The sequence below is a fragment of the Camellia sinensis genome, chromosome 15 (assembly GCF_055761805.1).
Source record: "Camellia sinensis isolate YWXY chromosome 15, ASM5576180v1, whole genome shotgun sequence".
Lineage (NCBI taxonomy): Eukaryota > Viridiplantae > Streptophyta > Magnoliopsida > Ericales > Theaceae > Camellia > Camellia sinensis.
Window position 1 is genome coordinate 19,057,661 of NC_138975.1, and position 22,429 is coordinate 19,080,089.

Below are 22,429 nucleotides of genomic sequence, written 5' to 3' on the forward strand. Positions count from 1 at the left end.
GTGAGAAAAAAAAAACTACAATGATCAAAGTGAGAAACATAAGTAATTGGGCTAACCTTCTATACAATCTATTGTTGGGTCAATGGGGGCTCACCACGGATCCTTTTTTGATAATTCAAACCGTTCAATATGTTGTAAAAATCACGTTAATCGGATATCGATAGCAATTTGATCAAATTATGTTTCCGTCAATAGTAAATATAAATTTTAAAATAAATTAATGACAAAAATATGATCCGATTAAAAAATTATCGATATCCAATCAATGTAATTTTTTATATGAACAAAAGAGCTCTACACATTAAACAATTTAAATTATCAAAACAGAAATCATAATGAACACACATGAACTAAAGAGAATCTATTTCCTAAGTAATTTACTCATTTTTTTTAACTTCTTAAAAAAATTAGACAGTCATTAAAAATTTTCTACCCAAAAAAACATAGGTCGAGCTTGTCTAAAGTTGAGATCAAGATTGGACCCGTCCAGTTCGGTTCATGGGGTCTATTTTTTGGGTCCATTTTGATAATCCGAACCGTGAATATGTAGAACTCGTCGAGTACTACATGCTTGTGAAAAATCATGTTGATCGGATATCAATAGCTATGTGATCAAATCAATTTTGTATAAAAAAATGGACGGTGAAATAATTAACGGTTGATAAAAAATTGTTTTGTTCACATAGCTATTGATATCCGATTAATGTGATTTTTTACAGGCATATAGTCCTCGACGAATTTTACATATTAAATAATTTATATTATCAAAACAAGACCCATAATAAACCCTCACAAATTTATCTACACGATCCAATTCAATCTTGGAATGTACCAATGTCACTGCTAAAAAAACAAGTTATTGGACAGTTGGTCATTTTAATCATTTTAAAAGAGTCTAAAAAATCTCTCTCTCTCTCTCTCTCTCTCTCTCTCTCTCTCTCTCTCACTCAGTCACTTTCTCTATTTTATTTTTTATTTTTTATTTTAGTGTTAATTGCAGTTGCCAGTCAGTCTTTAGCTAGGAAAGGGCTAAAAAATGCTCTGTTCACAGTCCTCTCATTCATTCTTCCTCAAACAACTTCTTCTTCTTCTTCTTCTTCTTCTTCTGTACTTGAAACCCTCTTGTTTCCTTCTTCATCATCTTCCTCCTCCTCTTCCTTCCCCCAATTTCATCCAACTCCTCAAATTCACTCTAAATTCAGCAATTTCTCTATCATATCATATTCCACCAAAAACCTGGTTCCCAACTTCACTGATTTTCTCTATTTCACTCTATTTTGCTCATTTTACAAAGATTTAATCTTTCCACAATGAATCTTACAGGAAAATCTTTCTGGGTTTCTCTGTTCTTTCTTCTCCAGTCACACTTACTCTGTTTTTCATACCCTACTCCATTGAACTGTTCAGACACAACTCGCTTATGCACATCGTTTTTAGCCTTCAAGCCCAATTCAAACGAAACCCTAGCGGTGATTCAGAGCATGTTCGACGTGTTGCCCGAAGACTTGACATTCGAAGGCAACGGCCGAGACTATGTGTTTATTCGGAAGAATTGTTCTTGTTTTCGGAGTATTAAGAAGTACTTGACTAACACTACATACACTGTGACAGAAAATAGTGGATCTGTGTATGATGTGGTGGTTCAAGCCTATGATGGGTTGGCTTTTTTCCCCAATAATACGAAGGCGGCGCGTGCTCGGGCGGTGGTGCCTCTGCGGTTGTTCTGTGGGTGCTCCAGTGGGTTGTGGAATTACTTGATGAGTTATGTGATGAAAGATGGGGATAGTATCGACTCCTTGGCGAGTCGGTTTGGGGTTAGTATGGGTAGTATTGAGACTTTGAATGGGATTGATAATCCTGATAATGTCTCTGTTGGTGCACTTTATTATGTGCCATTGAATTCAGGTATGGGTGTTTCTTCTTTTGGATTTTTCGTTGGTTTTTAAATTATATTTGGTTAGTTGATTCAGATGTGATTGTTGGTGATGTGAATGGAGTTTGATTTTGAGTTGGTGAAGTAGTTTTTTGGAATGTGATTGTAGGAAAGGCATGTAATTGAATACATTTTGAATCAGGGTTTTCTTGATACGTCTTCAAGTAAGATGACAGTGATCAGATGTACAGAAATGAGAAACCTTTTTTATAAGGACCACTATGTATGTATTATATACCTGTCAATCCGTAAGAGCCAATTTATAATATGAGAAGAATTACATCGAACTGGACAATTATAGTCCAACAACAAATAGTTAGAAACCCAACACTACGCTAAGAAAGTTCATAATGGGAAGAAATAAACAACTCAATACAGCCCTATAATGGGGGAGAAATAGTCGTCCATTGCATAAACAACTTAATCTTTGGCAAAGATTGACCCTCTTACTGTTAGCTCCAGCCCACATGGAGGAGTTAATGAAGGTTGGCTCCAAGTCAAGAAGTAGGAGGGAGGAGGGAAGAGGGCAGGTGGCAGACCAATTTCAATAATTCTTTTTTCCTTGGCTTTGTTGCCCTCTCTCCGTGTATATATATATATATAGATGTTGAGAGGAAGAGAAAGATGAGGCAACACAGAGTGTGTATGTAATCTATGAGTGAGAGAGTTCTATAGAGGGCTGTGAGGTGTGAGTTCTGTAATCTCCCTCCGGGATAATTCTGTAGTGGAAATCTCTCTCCGTGGATGTAGGCAATTGCCGAATCACGTAAAATCTCTTGTGTCTCATTTTTCTGTGTGCGTGATTGATTTCTGAGTGTGCCTAATCCTAACACTTACCTCCCAGATAAGAGTGTGCAAGAGTAGCCAACCGAGCTAGTCCAGTTGGTTTGATCATTTTATAGATCGAGGCATGTAATTCTGTTGAACATGCTTAATTGCTGGTACTTGTGTACAAATGCAGGTATGGACAGAGTCTGTCCCAGAAGAGGTAGTATTGTGAGGATGTATGAACTTGAATTGGGTATATAATCAAAGCTGGTCTAGGGGCGAAATTATTTTTTGCCGAGTAATAGCTACTCTTTTGTAATACAATGAAAATTGAATAATACCCTTGAAGAATTTTGGTGAAAGCTTGAAAACTTAAGCAACAGTTATCTTGTGGATAAAAGACAATAGAAGGTGCATAATGAAAGCCCATAAATAAAACTATGAAGGCAACAGTTTGAGCCAAGGAAAAATCATGATGCGTCATAGCTTGGGTGTTTGAATTTCTTTAAATATCCCATTCATTTGATTGATTGAATGAAAAATACAGGAGATCAGTTTGCTGGATTCAAATTCTAATGTTATCTTGTGGAATTTACTTTGTTCGTATCATTTGGATATGTATGCTAGACTTAATATTTTGTATTGGTTTATATGTCTACTTTTTGTAGTTCCGGGTGAGACATATCCTACAAAGAATGATATCCCTCCAGCTCCTGTTCCAGTACCAAGTGTTGCAGGTAGGGGTAGTTACTGCATTTTCTATTCAATGGTAAACTATTCTGTTGAAAACTATTAACTATTTGGCTTTTACCTGCTTCCTTAATGATTGCAATTTTATTTGGAAATGAAAAGTACTTCTTTGGGGGTGTATGTAAGTTTTGTTTATTGGCAGTAGCTGATTGATAATGAAGATGAATACTGCTTGACATTTCATAATAACCACTATGTTGTTGATAGATCAATAATAAACTAAAATTTTCAAGATCTTCAAGTATCAGCTTGCCTATCTGACTGCCAAAGAAAGTTACACACCTTATGTGCAAATCTGGAAAAAGACAAATCATTTTTGCATTTCTTGTTGTAGTTCCCTGTGAAGTGAAGTTGCACCTTGTGAATAGACAACGAGAATCAAGTATAATTTGTGACAAAAAAAAAGTAAATTGGGGAAGACCCTTGTGTTAGACACAGCTGAGACAACTATGACCGCCTAATAGTTTCTTTAATATTGAATTTCTCAAATGAAACGAAACCAAACCAAACAAAGTGTTGTATCCCAACTAGTTCGGGTAGACTACACGATTCTCTAAAGGGTTATATACTTAGTTAAGTTAAATTAAATTAATTTTTTTTTAGTACCTCATCCTATGTCAGTTTGGGTTCCTTACTCCTAACATTTTGATTTACACCAATCTTATCGCCTTCCTTACTGTTAATCTAACTGTGTCTTTGTTGTACATAACCAAACCATCTTAGTTTTCTCAACTTCTGTTCAATTGATGCAACTATTATTTCACGAATATATTTATTTCTAATTCTTTCTTTCCTAATCTATCTAATGAAGTCCGAACACCTCTCTGGAGGTCAAATACTGGTGTCCGACATGTGTTGGACGTGTTAGACACACTGGGACACTTGGGACACGTTGCAGACATGTTGGGACATGCTAAGGATACACTAAAGACACACTATTGACCATTTTTAATAAATTTATTGAAATAGCATACCCAAGTTTGATGAATTTGATGAAATTAAATATTTGAGATAAAATAAATATATAATGCTAAAAAGTTTGACATATAATAAATATACAAAATTATAAGTTTTGCACATGTCTCCAACGTGTCGTGTCCTACATTTTTTAAAAATTTGCGTGTTCACGTGTCTATGTCGTGTCACGTGTCCATGACCATGCTTCTTAACATCTATCTAAACATCCTCATCTTAGCCATAATTATTTTTTGAAGTGTTATTTCATAGTTGCCTCAACAATTTGTCTCATAAAGCCTTGCTGACCTTATAATTGTTCTATATGTTTTTTTTTTTTTTTTTCCTTAATATTATTTGTGTTGCAGTAAATCAGGAGAATCATAATGCTCACATGCCATATGTGTGGATTGTCGGGAGTTTGGGGGTTGCTCTGGTTCTGCTCATTCTAGTTGTAGTTATTTTTGTTTCTTTGAGATCATCAGGCTGCTTTTCTGAAACTGAAGGAAGTGGTGAAAAAAATCTTGATGGGAAGATTTCTCATAAGTTCCATAATCTTCGAAACACAAGCTTCTGTTGTGCTTCTGGGAGGTACATCTGCTGCAAATCTGGGGATTGGAAGCGAACTAGTGGAGAATCTAGTGACCACCAGAAAAACATTTCAAAAGGTTTATATTTTGGATCCCACTAGAGTCTAGTGTATTTATTTTAGATATGACCTGAAACTGACTTTCACAATCTGCTGCAAATCATATTGTTTAATTATCAAATCAAACATTATAATTCAAAGGTTACATTTTCCATTAGTCCTGTATGGGAAGGAAACTAGAATGATTTGTTTCTTGAAATAACATGTCCAATTTGCTATTGTCACTTCAGAATTTTCCAGGCATGCTCTGCTTTTGTTTCTTAAAATCATTCCTCTTTTCTTTGTACTTTCTTCTTTTTTCTTTCTTTTTTTTTTTTCCAAACCTTTTTTATTTATCAACTACTTACAGTTCTCAGCCCACTGTATAAACTCACCTTAGGTTCTAAACACTGAAAGCATGTGAGGAAAACTACGGAAAGACACAAATGGAAGCTGAACACAATATCACAGATAGAAAGTCAATTAGGATTAAAAGAATACAATATGTAGTAAATGTAATTCACATAAGTCTTATCCCAACTTGATTTCATCTCTTATGTGGACCAGGAGTTCATTTAGATACATAACTACAGAAGCAAGAGATTTTGATTTCATAGCTTCTTGTTGTTTCAATGCTCTCTCTCTCTCTCTCTCTCTCTCTCTCTCTCTCTCATATAGAGAACATAATGGTCCGTTGGTAATATTGAGACTTAACCATTTTGCTGCAGCCATAGGGGCTGATCTTTTTGACGTGGAGAAGCCTCTGGTTTTCTCATATGAAGAAATTCTATCTTCTACTGATGGTTTCTCTGATTCAAATCTTCTTGGGCACGGAACTTATGGCTCTGTGTATTATGGCCTCCTCCGTGACCAAGTAAGCAACTATCACTTCACGACTTGTGATAATTTTACTTTTTACAAATTGATTTACCCCAGTCAAACCACGAATTATGTAAGGTTGATTCCTTGTAGGAAGTTGCGATCAAAAGAATGACTGCTACAAAAACTACGGAATTTAGGGCAGAAATAAAAGTGCTTTGCAAGGTTCATCATACAAATTTGGTAATGTACATTGTATTTTAATTGAAACCTTCTGATTCTTTTTTGTTCTTAAGCTCGTTTTCACAATCTTCAGATTTTGACTCCATTTTGGCTTCACTTTGTCAAGGTAGAATTGATTGGTTATGCGACAAGTGAGGATGACCTTTTCCTCATTTATGAATATGCCCAGAAGGGTTCAGTTGGAAGCCATTTGCATGATCCTCAAAGCAAGGGTAAGATGACACCTTTATGTAGTATTACAGAAAAAGATCCAACACTACCGATATCCAGCTGGGTGCAATTCTTTTAGTATATGTAAATTTTGATCATCAATTATGTCGAACTACAAGTTGTTGGTAAACTCTATGATTTCATACATGTCCTTTATTGCATCAATATATCTTTTTTCTCTAACACCCACCATACTATATCCGTTGACACCCTATCATTAGCTTTTTTCTAAATCTATAAAAACAATATGAGATCTCACTTCTTCTCTATGTACTTTTCCATTAGTCTGCTTTGTAAGTATATTGCTTTCATAATTGATCTACCAAAGCATAAATCCAAACTGATTCTCTGTCATTGTTGTTGCAACTTTTAAGTGATACTCAATCTCTCCCACAATTTCATTGTATGACTCATTAATTTGGTGCTTCTATAGTTGTAATTTGGGATTTTATTTTTTTCTAATATATCGATATTATCATACATTTTCTCCACTTCTCAAACATTTGCCTAGTCATTATTATCTTATTAAACGATTTTGTTAACCTTTCCCTCACCTTAAGCATTTCCAATCTTCAATAGGTATATCATCTAGTCCACAGCCTTACCCCCTTCTGATCTAGCGTAGATATGTACTTCTCGCTTATGTGTTTAACACTGGGCTACTTCTCTTTTCAGTGGTGAAGGCATGAGCCCAGAATTAGGACCTTATAAATGCTCGGTGTAACCATGCATGTGCTAGCCATGACTTGCATATTTGCGCTAAGATTTCTCAATGGTTGCTATTCAGGTCATACCTCGCTTTCTTGGATCATGAGGCTTCAGATTGTACTTGACGCTGCTAGAGGTCTGGAGTACATCCATGAACATACTAAACCTCATTATGTGCATCGAGATATCAAGACAAGCAACATCTTACTTGATGGAGCCTTTCGGGCAAAGGTGTTTGCCTATTTTACCTCATTGGTTCTGTTTCTGCAACCCTACTATTAAAAAAGTGTAACTGATTGGTTTTGTCCCCTGCATTTAGATTTCAGATTTTGGTCTGGCAAAACTTGTTGGAAAAACTACTGATGGTGAAGCTTCAGTAACAAGAGTTGTTGGAACTTATGGTTATTTAGCTCCAGAGTAAATACATAATCATACTGTCAACTACAAATGCAGACAGCTACAAGTTTCTGAATTAAACTTTGATCGCCTCCTCTTATGATTCTTTACAGATACTTGCAGAGAGGCCTAGCAACAATGAAAAGTGATGTTTATGCATTTGGTGTTGTTCTTTTTGAGATAATATCAGGAAAGGAAGCTGTCATACGAACAAAAGGCATTGCAATGGAAAATCCTGAAAGACGTTCATTGGTTTCTATTGTAAGTGCTGTTGCAAACCCAATTAAGTCATTTTTTTAATGCAATGTTAGTTAGATATGATTACACATAAAATTGTTTTCAATATGATAAAAAGTAAATGTTGATTTGATTAGAATTGACACAACCTTGCATGCATGAAAACTCAGATTACAAATTATAGTGAATAAGAGACCTAAGCAGCCCTGTACTGCTTCTAAGATACATATTCATGTCAACTCAATAGATATAAATGAATTCCGCATGTTATCAACTGATCAATAAGCAACAAGAGTGAAGAATCCAAGAGGCTCTGGGCCACGGCATTAAAACAAAAAGTAGTTGAGCTATCATTTCCCAAAGAGATGATTATGTAGAAGTTTGAATTTTGGGAGTTTCAAAATTTGTAGAAGCTTGAACATGCTTTTCGTGTCATATGCTGATGTTTCTGGATGTTGCACGTGCTTTTGTTCTTCGTATTAAATGATGATATCCAAAAAAGTTTTTGCCTAATTGGTCGATGTTATAGATGGAACCCAGTGAAATTCACAGACCTCGTCACAGGGAGCAGCCCTTTCCAAAAGATACTCGACTCCAAACTCGAATGTAATAGTTATATTATATTTTAATAGGCAGATTCTTTGTGTTGTCGTGCATGTCCTTTGATGTTTGATCTTGTTTCCATTCGTTCAAATGCTTCAATTGTCAGGATTTGCGACGGTTATGAATTTTCTGCACCTAATTTCTCTCTGCTTTTGTTTGCTGTATTGACTCATAGAAGATTGTGTTTGATATTTCTTACTGCTTCTGCTTGATGCTTGTTAAATTGCAGATGCTAGCAGCTCTTAAGAACTCACCTGACTCCATGACTATGTCAAGCATGAAAGATCACATCGACCCTAATTTGATGGAACTGTACCCCCAAGACTCTGTTTTTAAGGTAAAAGTGTGTTTCTATTTCCTGGTCAGACATTGGCATAATATATTGGGGACTTGCGTGTAAGTCTTAATAGGTGGACTTATTGTCCAATAGATATAATTAATGATGTTTTTCATCAAACACTATTAAAAAACGTTACTAATTGTTAATTTTCAGCGATAGTTTGAAATTTTGTCACAAATTTTTTTACTAATTATAAGTTTTAGCAATAATTTAAAAAAATTGTCACAAAAAAAACGTAAACTTTCAGCGACAGTTTGAAAAATTCACCACAAAAAAACGTCATTAATTGTAAGTTTTAGCGACAATTTATAAAAATCATGTCAAAAAAAAGTCACATTGTCAATTTTTGGTAACGTATGCAAAAAAATCATCATAAAAAATTATTTTAGTGACGATTTTATTAGAACTTATTTTCAATAAGACTTTATGGAAATTAAGTCCAATTATTAGGATTTATTGGTAGTTTACCCTTAATATTATTGGGGATTCAGTTGATAGATCTGATCATTTTTGCCTGGGGAACTAGAGTGTAGCTGTGGCCTTCAAGAGGTATATGCTAACAACAATTGAAAACTAAATAATATGAGGCCAAACTTGCACTAATCGCCAAATGCCAGGGGATAACTGCACATGAAATAAACCACAGGAGATTAAAGTGAGTATTGCCTCTTAAAAAATGATGAAAATGTCCGTGATTTGTACAATGATGAAAATGCCTGTTAACAAGCATGATGGTGCATTTTAGTCCACAAACTACAGCGGCTTGATGTCATTCTACTCTTTGAAATGATGCCAAGGATACCTGGCAGTTAATCTGACTTGACATACCAGGATGCTGCAAAGACACAACCACTTGTAGTGGTGACGGCTTTCAATTTTCTAGTTGTGATATGGTTATTGACGACTTCATTCTATTTGTTGATGTAGGTGGCAATGTTGGCGAGGCAATGTGTAGATGAAGATCCCATTTTGCGGCCAGACATGAAGCAAGTCACGATTTCCTTGTCACAGATCCTTTTGTCCTCTGTAGAGTGGGAAGCAACTCTTGCCGGGAACAGCCAAATATTCAGCGACCTTGTTAAAGGAAGATAAGTATGGGGCTCATTCCTCATGAATCCTCCTACTTTTGACATCGTCCTTTTCATGTTTATCTCAACTATTGTCTCTCCTATACCTGTGTAGTTGCGTGTGTATAATTGCATAGAGCTTCAACTGTTGATATATATTGTTTTATTCATAGGTGTAGTTTATCCACTATATTTTCTTTCCCTTTCATGATGTATTCTTTTAAAATTTCCTTGGTGAGAATTTTTGTTGTAATGTGAGATGTAATGATCGGAGTTAGACCACAAAATTTATTATTATGAGTTGCGATTAGCTTGTTGAGTTTGTAAGTGCTTTTTCTCTCTCCTTTTTCATGTTCTTTTGACCTTTCATTCTTGAAAGATACTCTCTGACAATCTTGAATTCTTCTTCTTGTGATGGAAAATAGACCCCAAATTTATTTATTTTGAATGGAGGACTTTGAACTACTGTTTAATCAGGATCTATGAGCATGCTGCATGATAATATCTTGTTCTATGACTGCCTTGAATGGAGGTTTTGTAAAACTTAGATGATTTTAGGACTTCGAGGATTTGTAAAACTAAGATGATTTTGAAATATATGCGTTGCTGATATCTGTAATATTTGCAAAATGTGTATGTCATTGATGTGTACAGCATGTGGAGGGGAGAGGGATTGAATTTTGAGAGGGTAAGCTTTAGTGTCCAGAATTATGTAAGACGTTCCACAAAATATTAACATCACATCATTTTATTTCACTCAATAGACAATACTAGTGTGATTCATGAAACTATTTGCTCAAATCTCTTTCCTGAAGCTTCCCTAAAATGCTAGAATTAAGCAATATACAGAGATCGACAAGTAAAGCCGCATTGTTTACTTGCACAGCGAAGCAAGCACACACCGAGGCAGGTTGAATGGCCTTCGAGAATGAAGGACAGCCCAGTTATCCAACAGTATAACATCACCCTTTTGCCATGGAATGGCAACACTTTCCTCATCGAGAATGTTAAGACAGTCATAGATGATATCAGCCGGCAATGGCTTCCCATCCCCAAATGTGACAGCTTTTACAGGATCGTTCCGAGCATCTTCCCAACCTGTGTAAGCAGCCACCATGCTGTTGAACCATATCTTGCGTTGTCGGCTCTTGTCCACTTTGATTGCCGGTATCGGCCCCATTACTGTCTTCACTCCTCCATCTTCCATCCATTCCAGCTTCATACCCAGTTTGGCAGCCCTGTCATATGTTTTTGTGATAAAAAAAATTCAGTATTTATTCCAACACACAAAGAATTTCACCGGATGGGACACAGATATGACCCAAGGTGTTTGCATTATCACATTTAAAAAATTACACTTACACATTTGAAAAATTATACTTACTATCCTATCAAATTAAAATGACGTATTTGTCTCTTAGCTTTCATACATATAAAATAATGCAAACATTTTATTCATGTCATTTCAACAGAAATAACAATCTTCTTCTTTGATTTAACTTACACAAAAAATTGAGTTTTTTTTTTTTTTTTTTTCGTTTTTTTTTTTTATTTTTACTAATTTTTTTTAATATTTTAAGTATTTTTTTTAAGATACAACTAATTTAGATATACTTAATAAGTATAATATTTTGTGTTTTTTTTTTAAATTCACTAAATACACAATATATATATATATATATATATATATATATATATATTTATATACATATAAAAATACAAAAATTCAATACATTATCTTATTTTGTTGTATTCAATGAATTTTTTTTTAAAAAAAAATTATACAAATTTTATAATTTTTAAATATATCTAGATTAAATTGATCTAATCTAAATATAATGATAAAAATAAAAATGAAAAATTATATTCATATTCATATATAAAAATTTATACAAGAAAAAAAACTATAAAAATGTTGTGATAGTGATATTGCAGTAAATATAAATCATGTTTATGAGTGTTTTGTTTTAAAGTGAAAGGTCACCATTAAGCTATTTCATTGTATTTGAAAATTTTATATAACATTTATATTTGTATATGAAATCAATAAGAATATGTTCAGATAAAATTTACTGATAGAAAGTTATAAAATATAATCATGATAATATAAAGAAGAAATGGTAGGACAAACGGTAAGATTATCATTTAGAAAATTTCAAAGCATGGCATCAACAATTCAAAAGACAATTTATAATGAAATTACAAACCTCATTGAGGGAAAAGTAATTTTTCAAATGTGAGGGGATCTGTAATTAAACAGAAATCTCGAAGTGCCAATGTATTTTACCCATTATTTACCACAAAATCTGATAGTAGTCGGGTTAAAAAAGGCAAAACCTACTTGTCCACAATGCTCTTCTTGGCATGATGCACATTATTACTCTTATTTAAATTTGTAATTGTGTAGTATTAATAATGTATAATGTTTGTGATATTAGAAACCTAATCAATTCTAATTGCCAAGAGCCAAAAACATTTGAGTCAAAATAAGGCCTCGTTTGACATGCGAGTTTTTTAGCTTAAAAGTAAAAAAATTACTAAAAAAATTAAAAAACTTATAACCTATATCAAAAAGTCAAAAATTCTATTTTTTCTTTAGTTTTTGCATATTCTTTCGTAAAAAATAAAAATATATATATTAATTTTTTTTACCTCATATTTTACCTAAAAAGTTAAAAAATTATTAAAATAACATGTTCTCTAAGTTAATTTTTGTGCAGCAGTTATAAGTTGAGATATTTTTCAATCATAATTTTGTCTTTATTAATTTATTTTTTTCCAACTTTGAGTCCAAATATGTGATTTTTTTGTCCATCTAGAGTAGATGATTCTTAATTTTAATTTTTATTTTTAAATTGAAGAAAATTTAGTGAAGACAAAAATAAGCAATTTTTTTATAGGCTTTTTTACTAGGTAATTGAAAACAGGGGAAGTCAAGCCTGAGTTTCACAAGCTTGAACAAAAACAAGAAATCAACAATTTCTAACACTAGAGAATGGATCCAACAACAAACCTTTCCTCTGCAACACTCTTGTCTTTGGTCAAGAAGGTAGACTTCCAACCACGGCCAATTGGCGATGTAGGATCATCGTCTTCCCCCAACACTCTCGTATAGATCAGTCCATGCTCTTCCAATCGTTCCACAAATTCTGGGTACTTCTCTTTCATCCTCTCGTACACGATGTTGCTAAGAACAATAGGGGTTTCTCCCCCTTTTCCTGGTTCTACTTCACAGAAGAAAAACAGCTTGGCCGGGAACTTAGGAACCTGTTAACAACAGGTTAGTGAGTGACAATCTGAAGCATTGGGCATGCCTAGATAGTGAAATTTCACAAGCATGGATTTTCTCCAGTTCGGTATCCAATTGGAGTGGTGTTGTTGAGTGGATTTCAGTGATCTAAACTATTCATCTTGTAAAATTTGTTGAGTAGAGCATCTACACAAAAAAATCAAGATGTTCGGATCACTTTGTCTTATAATACGAGTTTATTATCAAAATCATACTTGCAATCAAATTTTCTTTTTTTAGAGAAATGTAATCCGACCATATAACTAAAGATATTTGATAGACTTGATTACTCTATATGAATGATTTGCTCAATTGGTCATACAAGATGAAAGTTTCTTATTACTAAAATTGACCCATCGAACCCAATAGCATCTCTCCAGTGGGATGTGCAACCGTAGAGAATCCATTACCTAAAAAACAAGAACAATACAAAAACTCCAAAGAGTTAAAAACAAAGGGACTAATTTAGGAACAAATTGAGCAGCATCTGTTTGGTAAACAAAAAAACAAAAACAAAAACCAAAAAAAAATTAACAATGATGAGTAAATATCAACAAATTGGTTCAAAACTAGAAAGTGTACTGATGATAGTAATCACCATTAACAAGTGCATAATCATATTCATCTGATGAAAAATAATTTATATAAAAAAAAACAGAGGATAACTCAAAAATAATAATTTAATAAAAGACTCCCTTATAATAAAATTTTAATGCGTTAAGAACAAACGCAAAAAAAATTCTTGAAAAATCTAACACATACTGCTATTATTAAAATATTAAAATTTAAAATAATATAACTTTTTATCTAGATGTCGATTTTTAATAAAAAATAATATTTTTAAAATCTTCTACTCAAAATCTATCAAATAAAATTCAGGTTGACTATGAAATTCTTTAAACACAAATTATTACCATTAAAATTGATCCTATTCTAATTCACAATAACATGTTATTTCTAGCAATATTGTTTAAGAAAAAAATTATATTTTATTTTATTTTACAATAAATTACAATAAATTAGACGGTCATTTCTAATTCACAATAAATTTATTCTAATTCACAATAAATTAGACGATCATTTCTACCAAACAATGGTCTTAAGATCCAATGGAGCTGTTTTGGCTAAATTTTCCTAAAAGAAGGGGGAAAGAAAGATAAACGGATTATTGTGTAAAAAGGAACCTGATCGCCATTAACAAGTACATAATTATATTATAAAAAAAAAACGATACACCAATAAATCTCAAATTAATAATTTATACACTGTTTATTCCTAAAAGTTTTCTTATAGACTGAAAGGTCCATTACAATGTTTCAAACATCAGATTAATGTTTCGAACATTAGATTTCAAACATCTAATGTTCATCAGATTTCAATAATTTTGAAATTATAGGATGAATGTTTCAAACATTAGATTTCACACATCTAATGTTCATCAGATTTCAATAAATTTTGAAATTATAGAATGAAACATCAGATTCATTTACATCATGAACATCATGATGATGTATAAATGGGACTAAATGGAGCATAACAAAACTTTTAAGACTAAATGGTTCAACTTTTCAGAAACGGGTAAATTTTCTTAAATTAAAAAAGTAATAGATTTACAAATTTAAAAGATAAATAGAGGATAACCCAAAAGAATATAAATAAATAAACAGAAAAAATTACATTCAGATTACTTTCAAAAAAAAAAAAAAAATACTAAATCATTGAAAATTTTATAACTTTAATTATTAATATTGTTGATAAAGTTTTTCACTGATCTGTGTAATAATTTTAACAAAAATTCACCTGAGCCATTTCATGGTGAAAAGGGATTTTCTGATCGGGAGGAGACTCGTTGGAGGTGAAAACCCGGCCGACGACGTTGGTCCGGGGAGCAGCGCCGCCGACGTAGGGAAGCTCTTCAAAGCCGAAGGCTTCAACGACGTCGTTGAAGTCATCGGCTGTTGTTACAGGGAATCCCCTGAAGAGAACAGCCCCGGCTTTGTGGATTAGCGACTCGAGCCACGGCTTGTGAGCTTTGATGGCTTCTGTGAGAACAGTGACGTCAGAGGCGACTGAATTGGTGTTTGGCTTTGGTGATAGAACCGCAGGGAAGAGATCTCCATCGTAGGGTTTCTGATGAGGTATTTTGATCTCTGTGAATATGCTTTCTGGCATGTTTAATCTCTCTCTCTCTCTCTCAAACTGTAGTTTTTTTTTTTTTTTTTATCCACCCAATCTATAGTTATGTTTGTATATTATATAGTGAGCGTTTGAAAAGTGGTTATTTTTTAGATTTTTTTTTTGATTATTTTAATAGGTTATTTTAATTTTGTGTGTTTCAAAAGATATGATGAATTTTTATTTGGATTGTGTATTAAAAAATATGTTTGAGGTTGAAATGACAAATTTGTCCTTAACTTTATTTTTTTCCAAAATAAATTTGAAAGGGTAAAATTATCATTTACTCTTTGAAATGATTGAGCTGTCAATCTTTGTGCCTACACCATCATGTTGACAGTGTCGGGTGTGTCCTATATTTTATTTATTTATTTATTTAAATCAATAAATTTTAGGTGCTAAAAGATTTTTTTTTTACAATTGAGGCTAAAATAGCCCATTGCCAAGCTTCCCAAACACCGCCATAGTAGGTGAAAGGGGTTTAGCATATTTTCTTTTATTTTTTACAACATTTTCCATTGCCAATTCACCGGGAGTGTAGTCACACTAGATTACAAATGAACTGAATTGATCACGAGTTCAACTCTTTAAGGCCTGGTTTGGCCTAGTCTGAAAAATTTAAAAAGTCAAAAAGTCATTATCCTATTTAGGCCAAGTTTGGAAAGTCTCAAAAAAGTTAAAAAGTCAAAAAGTTACTCAAAAAGTTAAAAAGTTATTATTATTTATCAAAAGTCAACAATTACGGCTGCACAACTCTCAATACTAATTTTTCCCTATACATTAATTTATACAATTTTTTAATACATATTTTTCCATAAAAAGTCAAAAAGTTAACCCAAACATTCATATTTTCAACCTCAACTTTTTAATCTAAAAAGAAAAAAAGTGCACTTATTTAGGACACCTCAAACAACCCCTTAATTCACATCATCTTATTTAAATCACATCATCTCTCTACCACATCACTTCAAACCCAATCCATATTTCATAAAAAATCAAAAAGTACACTTACTCCCTCCGTCCCAAAATAATAGTCCCTTTTGGAGAATCTAACTTTTTTTGGTAGTACAATTATTGCATTTGAAAAAAGTTGATTTTTCAAAATTACCCTTTAATAGTACATTTTTTGGGAATATCAATGTCATAATTGTACTTTTTATATTGTTTATTAATTTAAAAGAAGGGCAAAATAGAAAATTTACATTATTTTTGTACTTGATTTTTGAAGAGGGACTAATATTTTGGGACAATGAAAAATGGAATAAGGGACTAATATTTTGGGACGGAGGGAGTATTTAGAACATTCTAAACAACCCCTAAGAGTTCGATTCAACTCAATTCGTTAAGTGAATAAATAAATCAAAATTTTAAACTCATTTAATAAATTAGTCGACCTTGAGTTTCAAACTTCGTCAAGATCGATTCATTTATTTTTATTTAAATTATAATATAAATATATTATTTATACATTAAATAATATAAAATATGTATAAATAATAGTATAAAAATATTATTTGTATTTAAAATAATATTTTTATTTAAAAAATTTATTAAAAAATTTATAAATATATTATTTATATATTTAAATAATATAAATTTTAATTAAAAAAAACATTATCAAGTTTCGAACTAAGTTCAAGCTCAATAACGTTCAACTCGGTTCGATTCGTTTACAACTCTGATCACACATTATTATAGTATGATCTCAATAAAAAAATATATAAAAAAAGATATCTTTATAAAAAATTTATACATTATTGGCCATAAAAATAATGTGATAGTTTTATTTATATAATAATTAATAGTCAACTTATGTGCCATAATATCATTATGTACAAGTTTTTTATAGTATTTTTTTTTTTTTTTTTGATCTCTCCGTTTCTTTTTACCTATAATAATAAAACATTTAATTTAATAACTTAAAATTTGGGTTTTTTAAAATCACATATTTTAAAATAATGTCAGTTTATTTCAATATAAAATTTATATATTATTGAATTAAATGATTATATAAAAAATTATGATGGGATAAATCCATATGTATGATCCAATAAGAGAAACTAGGAACCACCCGGCAGGGTGGTGACGTGGCGGACTGTGGATAATGTACGGCTGTTCAGGTGCATTGGGAAGGTTTACTCCCTATACAACATTCGCATCCAGGTTCATTCTGAAATGGATGTATCATGTGCTATGTTCATCCCTAAACGATAGAATTGTCCCAGTCAGCCTTTATTTGTCCATGTGATTATTATATTGTCCTTGGAATATTATTTGAGCAAATAAAGACGGACAGGACTAGACGACAAGACGGACAGGACTTTAAAATTGGATAATTATCCGTTTTAATTATATTAGCGATTGATACATGTAATATATGTGTAATTTAAGGTTAAGCTTGACTTCTCTTCACCAAAAAAAAAAAAAAAAAAAAATTAAAAAATTAAAAAATTTCTATTTTATTTAAATCATATTATCTTATTTAAGTCACATCACCTCTTTATCACGTCACTTTAAACTCAACTTATATTTCATAAAAAGTTAAAAAGTATACTTATTTAGAATATCCTAAACAACTCCTAAAAATAAGATAAAATATTTATGCCTTGTTTGTTATAACCTAAAAAAGTAAAAAAAAAGTTAAAAAGTCACTATCTTATTTAAGTCGTATCATCTTATTTAAATCACATCACCTCTCTATCACATCACTTCAAACCTAACTTATACCCAACTCATATTTCATAAAAAATCAAAAAGTACAGTTATTTAGATCATCCCAAATTATCCCTTATCATATATATTGTGTTTGATTCAAGTAGTAAGGGTCTTTTTCATTGTATTATTTATTCCTATCCACAATTCAAATCTCCCGTCCATTATTTGTTTAATGGGTTTTTTTGTAATAACAAAATAAACACTTGGTATTAAAGTTGAGGATGGTTTAGGATACCGGCTAAAATGTTCCTTTTATTAATAGTATAGATAGATAGATAGATAAGTCACTTATTTTGCTAAATATTTTGTTTATTTTATTGAGATTTTTATTGATAAATCTCATTTAGAAGTGTTTTAATCCAAGAAGTCCATGAAATTTTTTTTTAACCCATTTAGTCCCATGTATGTATAGTTTTATTCTATAAAGTCATTTTTCTTGATTTACACTATTTTCTTGGACACTTATGCCCTTATATTTAATTTTGATACCCTTATAAATATTTTTTGAACGGTTTGCAATTTTATGATGTGAATATTTATATTTTAAAATTCACATTGGTAGGAATGTAAAATTGGCTCGTGGGCAGCCCTAAACCCGCCCGCGAGCCGGGGCAGTCCCGACCCGACCCGTTGACAATGTGAATATTCACATAGACATGTTAACATTCACATTAATAGGAGTGTAAAATTGGCCTGCAATCCGTGGCGGCGCGAAACTCGCCCGCGGCTCATGGGCGGCCCGGGGCAGGCCCGGCCCGGCCCGTTGACAATGTGAATATTCACATTGACATGCTAATATTCACATTGATAGGAGTGTAAAATTAGCCCACGCCTCGTGGCCGCCCGAAACCCGCCCACGGCCCGTGGGCGACCCGGGGCGAGCCCGGCCCGGCCTGTTGACAATGTGAATAGTCATATTGACATGTTAACATTCACATTGATAAGAGTATAAAATTGACCAGCGGCTCAGGGCGGGCCCAACCCGGCCCGTTGACAATGTGAATATTCACATTAACATGTCAACATTCACATTGATAAGAGTGTAAAATTGGCCCGCAGCCCGTGGGCGGCCTGAAGCCCGACCGCAGCACGAGGCGGGCTTGGCCCAACCCGTGACAATGTGAATATTCACATTGACATGTTAACATTAACATTGATAGGAGTGTAAAATTTACCCGCTGCTCGAAGCTTGCCCGTGGCCCAGGGTAGGCCCGGCCTGGCCCATTGACAATGTGAATATTCACGTTGACATGTTAACATGCACATTGATAGGAATGTAGAATTGGCCCGCAGCCCGCGGACTGCCCGAAGCCCGCTCACGGCTCGGGGCAGGCTCGTTTGAGTCCGGGCCCGAGCATGTCCGAGATCCTAGGTTAGGGCCTAGGCCATCACTTTGAAGCCCGGCCCGGTCCATTGGCCTGCTTAAGGCCCATTCAAGGCTCGGTCCGAGGCTCAATGTATTTTTTTGTAAAAAATAATAAAATTTTGGTAGAAAAAATTAAAAACAATTAAAAAAAAACGGCCAGGCCCGCCCAAGTCCGTCCTAAGCTCGAGGCTAGGCCCAGGCCCACTGGCCCGACCCGAGGCTCGATCCATCAGCCCGTCCAAAGCCCGAATACCCTTGTGCCACGGCTAGGGCCAGGGCCTAATTTTTTGGCCCGTGGGTCGGCCCGGCCCGGCCCGGCCAGGGAAAGGCTCGTTTGGGCCCAGGCTCGAGCCTAGTTCGAGATGCTAGGCTAAGGCCTGGGCCATCACTTTGAAGTCCGGCCTGGCCCAAACAAGGCTCAGTCTGAGGCCCGGCCCGCGCCAAGGCCTAGTGTCTTTTTTTGTGAAAAATAATAAAATTTTGGTAGAAAAAATTAAAAAGAATTAAAAAAAAAATAGCTAGGCCCGCCCCGAGCCGCCCACGGGCCGTGGGCGAGTTTCGGACAACCACGAGGCGCGGGCTAATTTTACACTCCTATCAATGTGAATGTGAATATTCACATTGTCAATGGGCCGGGCCCGCCCCGGGCCGCGAGGGAGCTTTTGGCAGCCCATGGGCCGCAGTCCAATTTTATACTCTTATCAATGTGAATATTAACATGTCAAATGTGAATATTCACATTGTCAACGGGCCGGGTCGGGCCCGTCCTAGGCCGCTGGCCAATTTTATACTCTTATCAATGTGAATGTTAACATGTCAATGTGAATATTCACATTGTCACCAGGCCGGGCCGGGCTTGCCCCGGGCCGCCCACGGGCCGTGGGCGGGTTTCGGGCAGCCACGAGGCACGGGCTAATTTTACACTCCTATCAATGTGAATGTTAACATGTCAATGTGAATATTCACATTGTCAGCGGGTCGAGCTAGGCCCGCCTCGGGCCGCGGGCCAATTTTATACTCTTATCAATGTGAATGGTAACATGTCAATATGAATATTCACATTGTCAACGAGCCGGACCAGGCCCACCCCGGGCTGCTCATGGGCCACGGGCGGGTTTCGCCCCGCCACGGGGCGCGGGCCAATTTTACACTTCTATTAATGTGAATGGTAACATGTCAATGTGAATATTCACATTGTCAACGGGTCAGGCCCGCCCCGGCCTGACTCGAATTTTTCCGGGCACCCACGAGGATCGACATGGGCCGGGCCCTTACACATTGACGATATGAACATTCACATTGACGGTGTGAACATTCACATAAGGGGTATTTTGGTAATTATGTCACCCATAGGACTTATTGAAACATAAGAAAATAATGTGAACTAAATGGAACATAAGTAGATGAAAAAGGTATTTTGATCTTCTTATCTCAAATAGGACCTAATGGAATAGTCAAAAAGAATATGGGTTGGATGGAATAAAGCTCTTAGAAAGTGAATTTATCAAAAAAACTCCCTATTTTATTCATAAAGAAAGATAAATTGATCTGATAATTGTAATTGATCAAATTTATCATATTTGTCACAAAAAAATTTATACATTTTAGTGATAAATGCAATAAATTGAATAAATTATAATTATCAGATTGATTTTTTTTTATAGATAAAATGCACAAAATATTTGACAAAATAAATTATTCAGATTACCAAAACAAATATGTGGTGGATTTCACAAACTCAAACAATGTCCTGCAATATAGATTATAGACGGGAGAGAATGCTGCTCCTTCAACAAAATACAAAAAAAATTAAGAATAAATTACACTCACCTCCATTAAGATTTTAAAAATATATATAATTAATTCTATACTTTTAACATAATTACACTAAATTTGACATAATTACACTAACTTCTTTTTTTAATATGTTGTTGGCTTTTTGGCTTTCGAAGGTTAGTATTGTAATTTTAAGCACGCCAGCAAGGATCAATCAGTCTTTACAGAAGATTAGTTGTCAACCAATTATCAGACGATTGTGTTTTAGTTCTTTCAGCCTCAATGAAGAGGACTTTTACTGATGGCTTGTTTAGGAGAATTTAGTAAACAACAATTAAATGAAGAACAATTGTAGCATTTCATTTAGTAAAAATGAAAACTTACAATGATCTGACCCAGCCTCGTAGAGGTTTACAGCAACAAGCTATTCAAAACTATTCCTATGAATAAAGTGCAATACAGGAATTTGAAGTACAGAAATGTAAAGAACAAGAAATGTAAAAACTTGAAGGAAAATAAAGTAGATAAAAACTAGTTTCTAGATCTAAGTCCGAGGGCTCTTTCGGGGCCTTGTCTGCTATTTATATTTCCCAATGATAACCGTCGAAATGGGCTTCTAACCGTCAAAATATCCCTCCATAATCACTGATCATGCTCTCTCACAGTTAGCCCCACTATGCCATGTCTGCAGTTAGGCTTCCCTCCTGATTTTGAATTTGAACTTTATGAGTAACTGTTAGGCCACATCACCTTATATTCTAGTGCTACGCAGACCCATTATTACCAATATGGGTTGACACGTGTCTGACTATGGTTGGCGATTTATATTACCTTCCTAAATTGCCCTTCTCATACCACGTGTTAAATCATGATTGGCTTATACAATTTATACAGCCAACATTACCCCCCGCACTAATATACTCAATACTTGGTGATATTAGTGGATCAAAACACTTCACCTACGTCCTAGAACGTGTATGGGTTTCACATTTTCTTAGAACTGCAACTGCCTGCATTAAATTCTTTTCTACACCTTGAACATTTCCCATTATCTGAGCATTCGAAAAGACTGATACAGCTCGCATGGTCAAACAAACTTTCTTTGGCATAAATCAAGCATACGAGGAGTTATCAGATAATAATGTTTTCCCATGAAAGAATTTTCATGCATTTATTAGCCACTCCTATCCATCTCCCTACATTCAAGTCATGGAAGCTTTTGCAAACTATCGACCTTTGGACTACGAACCTATTGTTCATAATTCTCTAGCCCAAAACTTTGCAAACATGGATATTGGAAGCTCTTCTTCTAATCAAGAACCTTCTGCGTGGGATGAGGCTGCAACTTCTTCTTCTTCTTCTAAGACTTCTGGCTGGGGAGGTTGGCCAGAACCTAAGGAATCCAAGCTGAGAGAGCGCATTAATCATTACTTTGTCGAATTCGCTGATCTT

At 34.2% G+C, this 22,429-nt stretch overlaps 2 protein-coding genes across 3 annotated transcripts; one reads left to right on the plus strand and one right to left on the minus strand.

Annotated features, from left to right (window-relative positions):
* The first annotated feature begins 912 nt into the window (after window positions 1–912).
* On the plus strand, window positions 913–9,983 carry LOC114314240 (lysM domain receptor-like kinase 3). Of its 2 annotated transcripts, none has more exons than XM_028260695.2 (11): window positions 913–1,905; window positions 3,370–3,438; window positions 4,774–5,073; window positions 5,762–5,907; window positions 6,006–6,095; window positions 6,202–6,307; window positions 7,093–7,244; window positions 7,333–7,430; window positions 7,523–7,670; window positions 8,479–8,586; window positions 9,517–9,983. In XM_028260695.2, the coding sequence occupies exons 1-11, from the start codon at window positions 1,311–1,313 to the stop codon at window positions 9,679–9,681; spliced, it is 1,977 nt and encodes a 658-aa protein (XP_028116496.2). In that variant the 5' UTR covers window positions 913–1,310; the 3' UTR covers window positions 9,682–9,983. The 2 variants fall into 2 exon arrangements, with proteins under 2 accessions (XP_028116496.2, XP_028116497.2); XM_028260696.2 differs by having other exon boundaries at window positions 923–1,905; window positions 4,891–5,073.
* A 400-nt stretch (window positions 9,984–10,383) lies between these two features.
* On the minus strand, window positions 10,384–15,221 carry LOC114314241 (clavaminate synthase-like protein At3g21360). The gene is made up of 3 exons (XM_028260697.2): window positions 14,746–15,221; window positions 12,670–12,923; window positions 10,384–10,894 (listed from the first exon to the last, which is right to left on the minus strand). The coding sequence occupies exons 1-3, from the start codon at window positions 15,115–15,117 to the stop codon at window positions 10,531–10,533; spliced, it is 990 nt and encodes a 329-aa protein (XP_028116498.2). The 5' UTR covers window positions 15,118–15,221; the 3' UTR covers window positions 10,384–10,530.
* Between the last annotated feature and the right edge of the window lie 7,208 nt (window positions 15,222–22,429).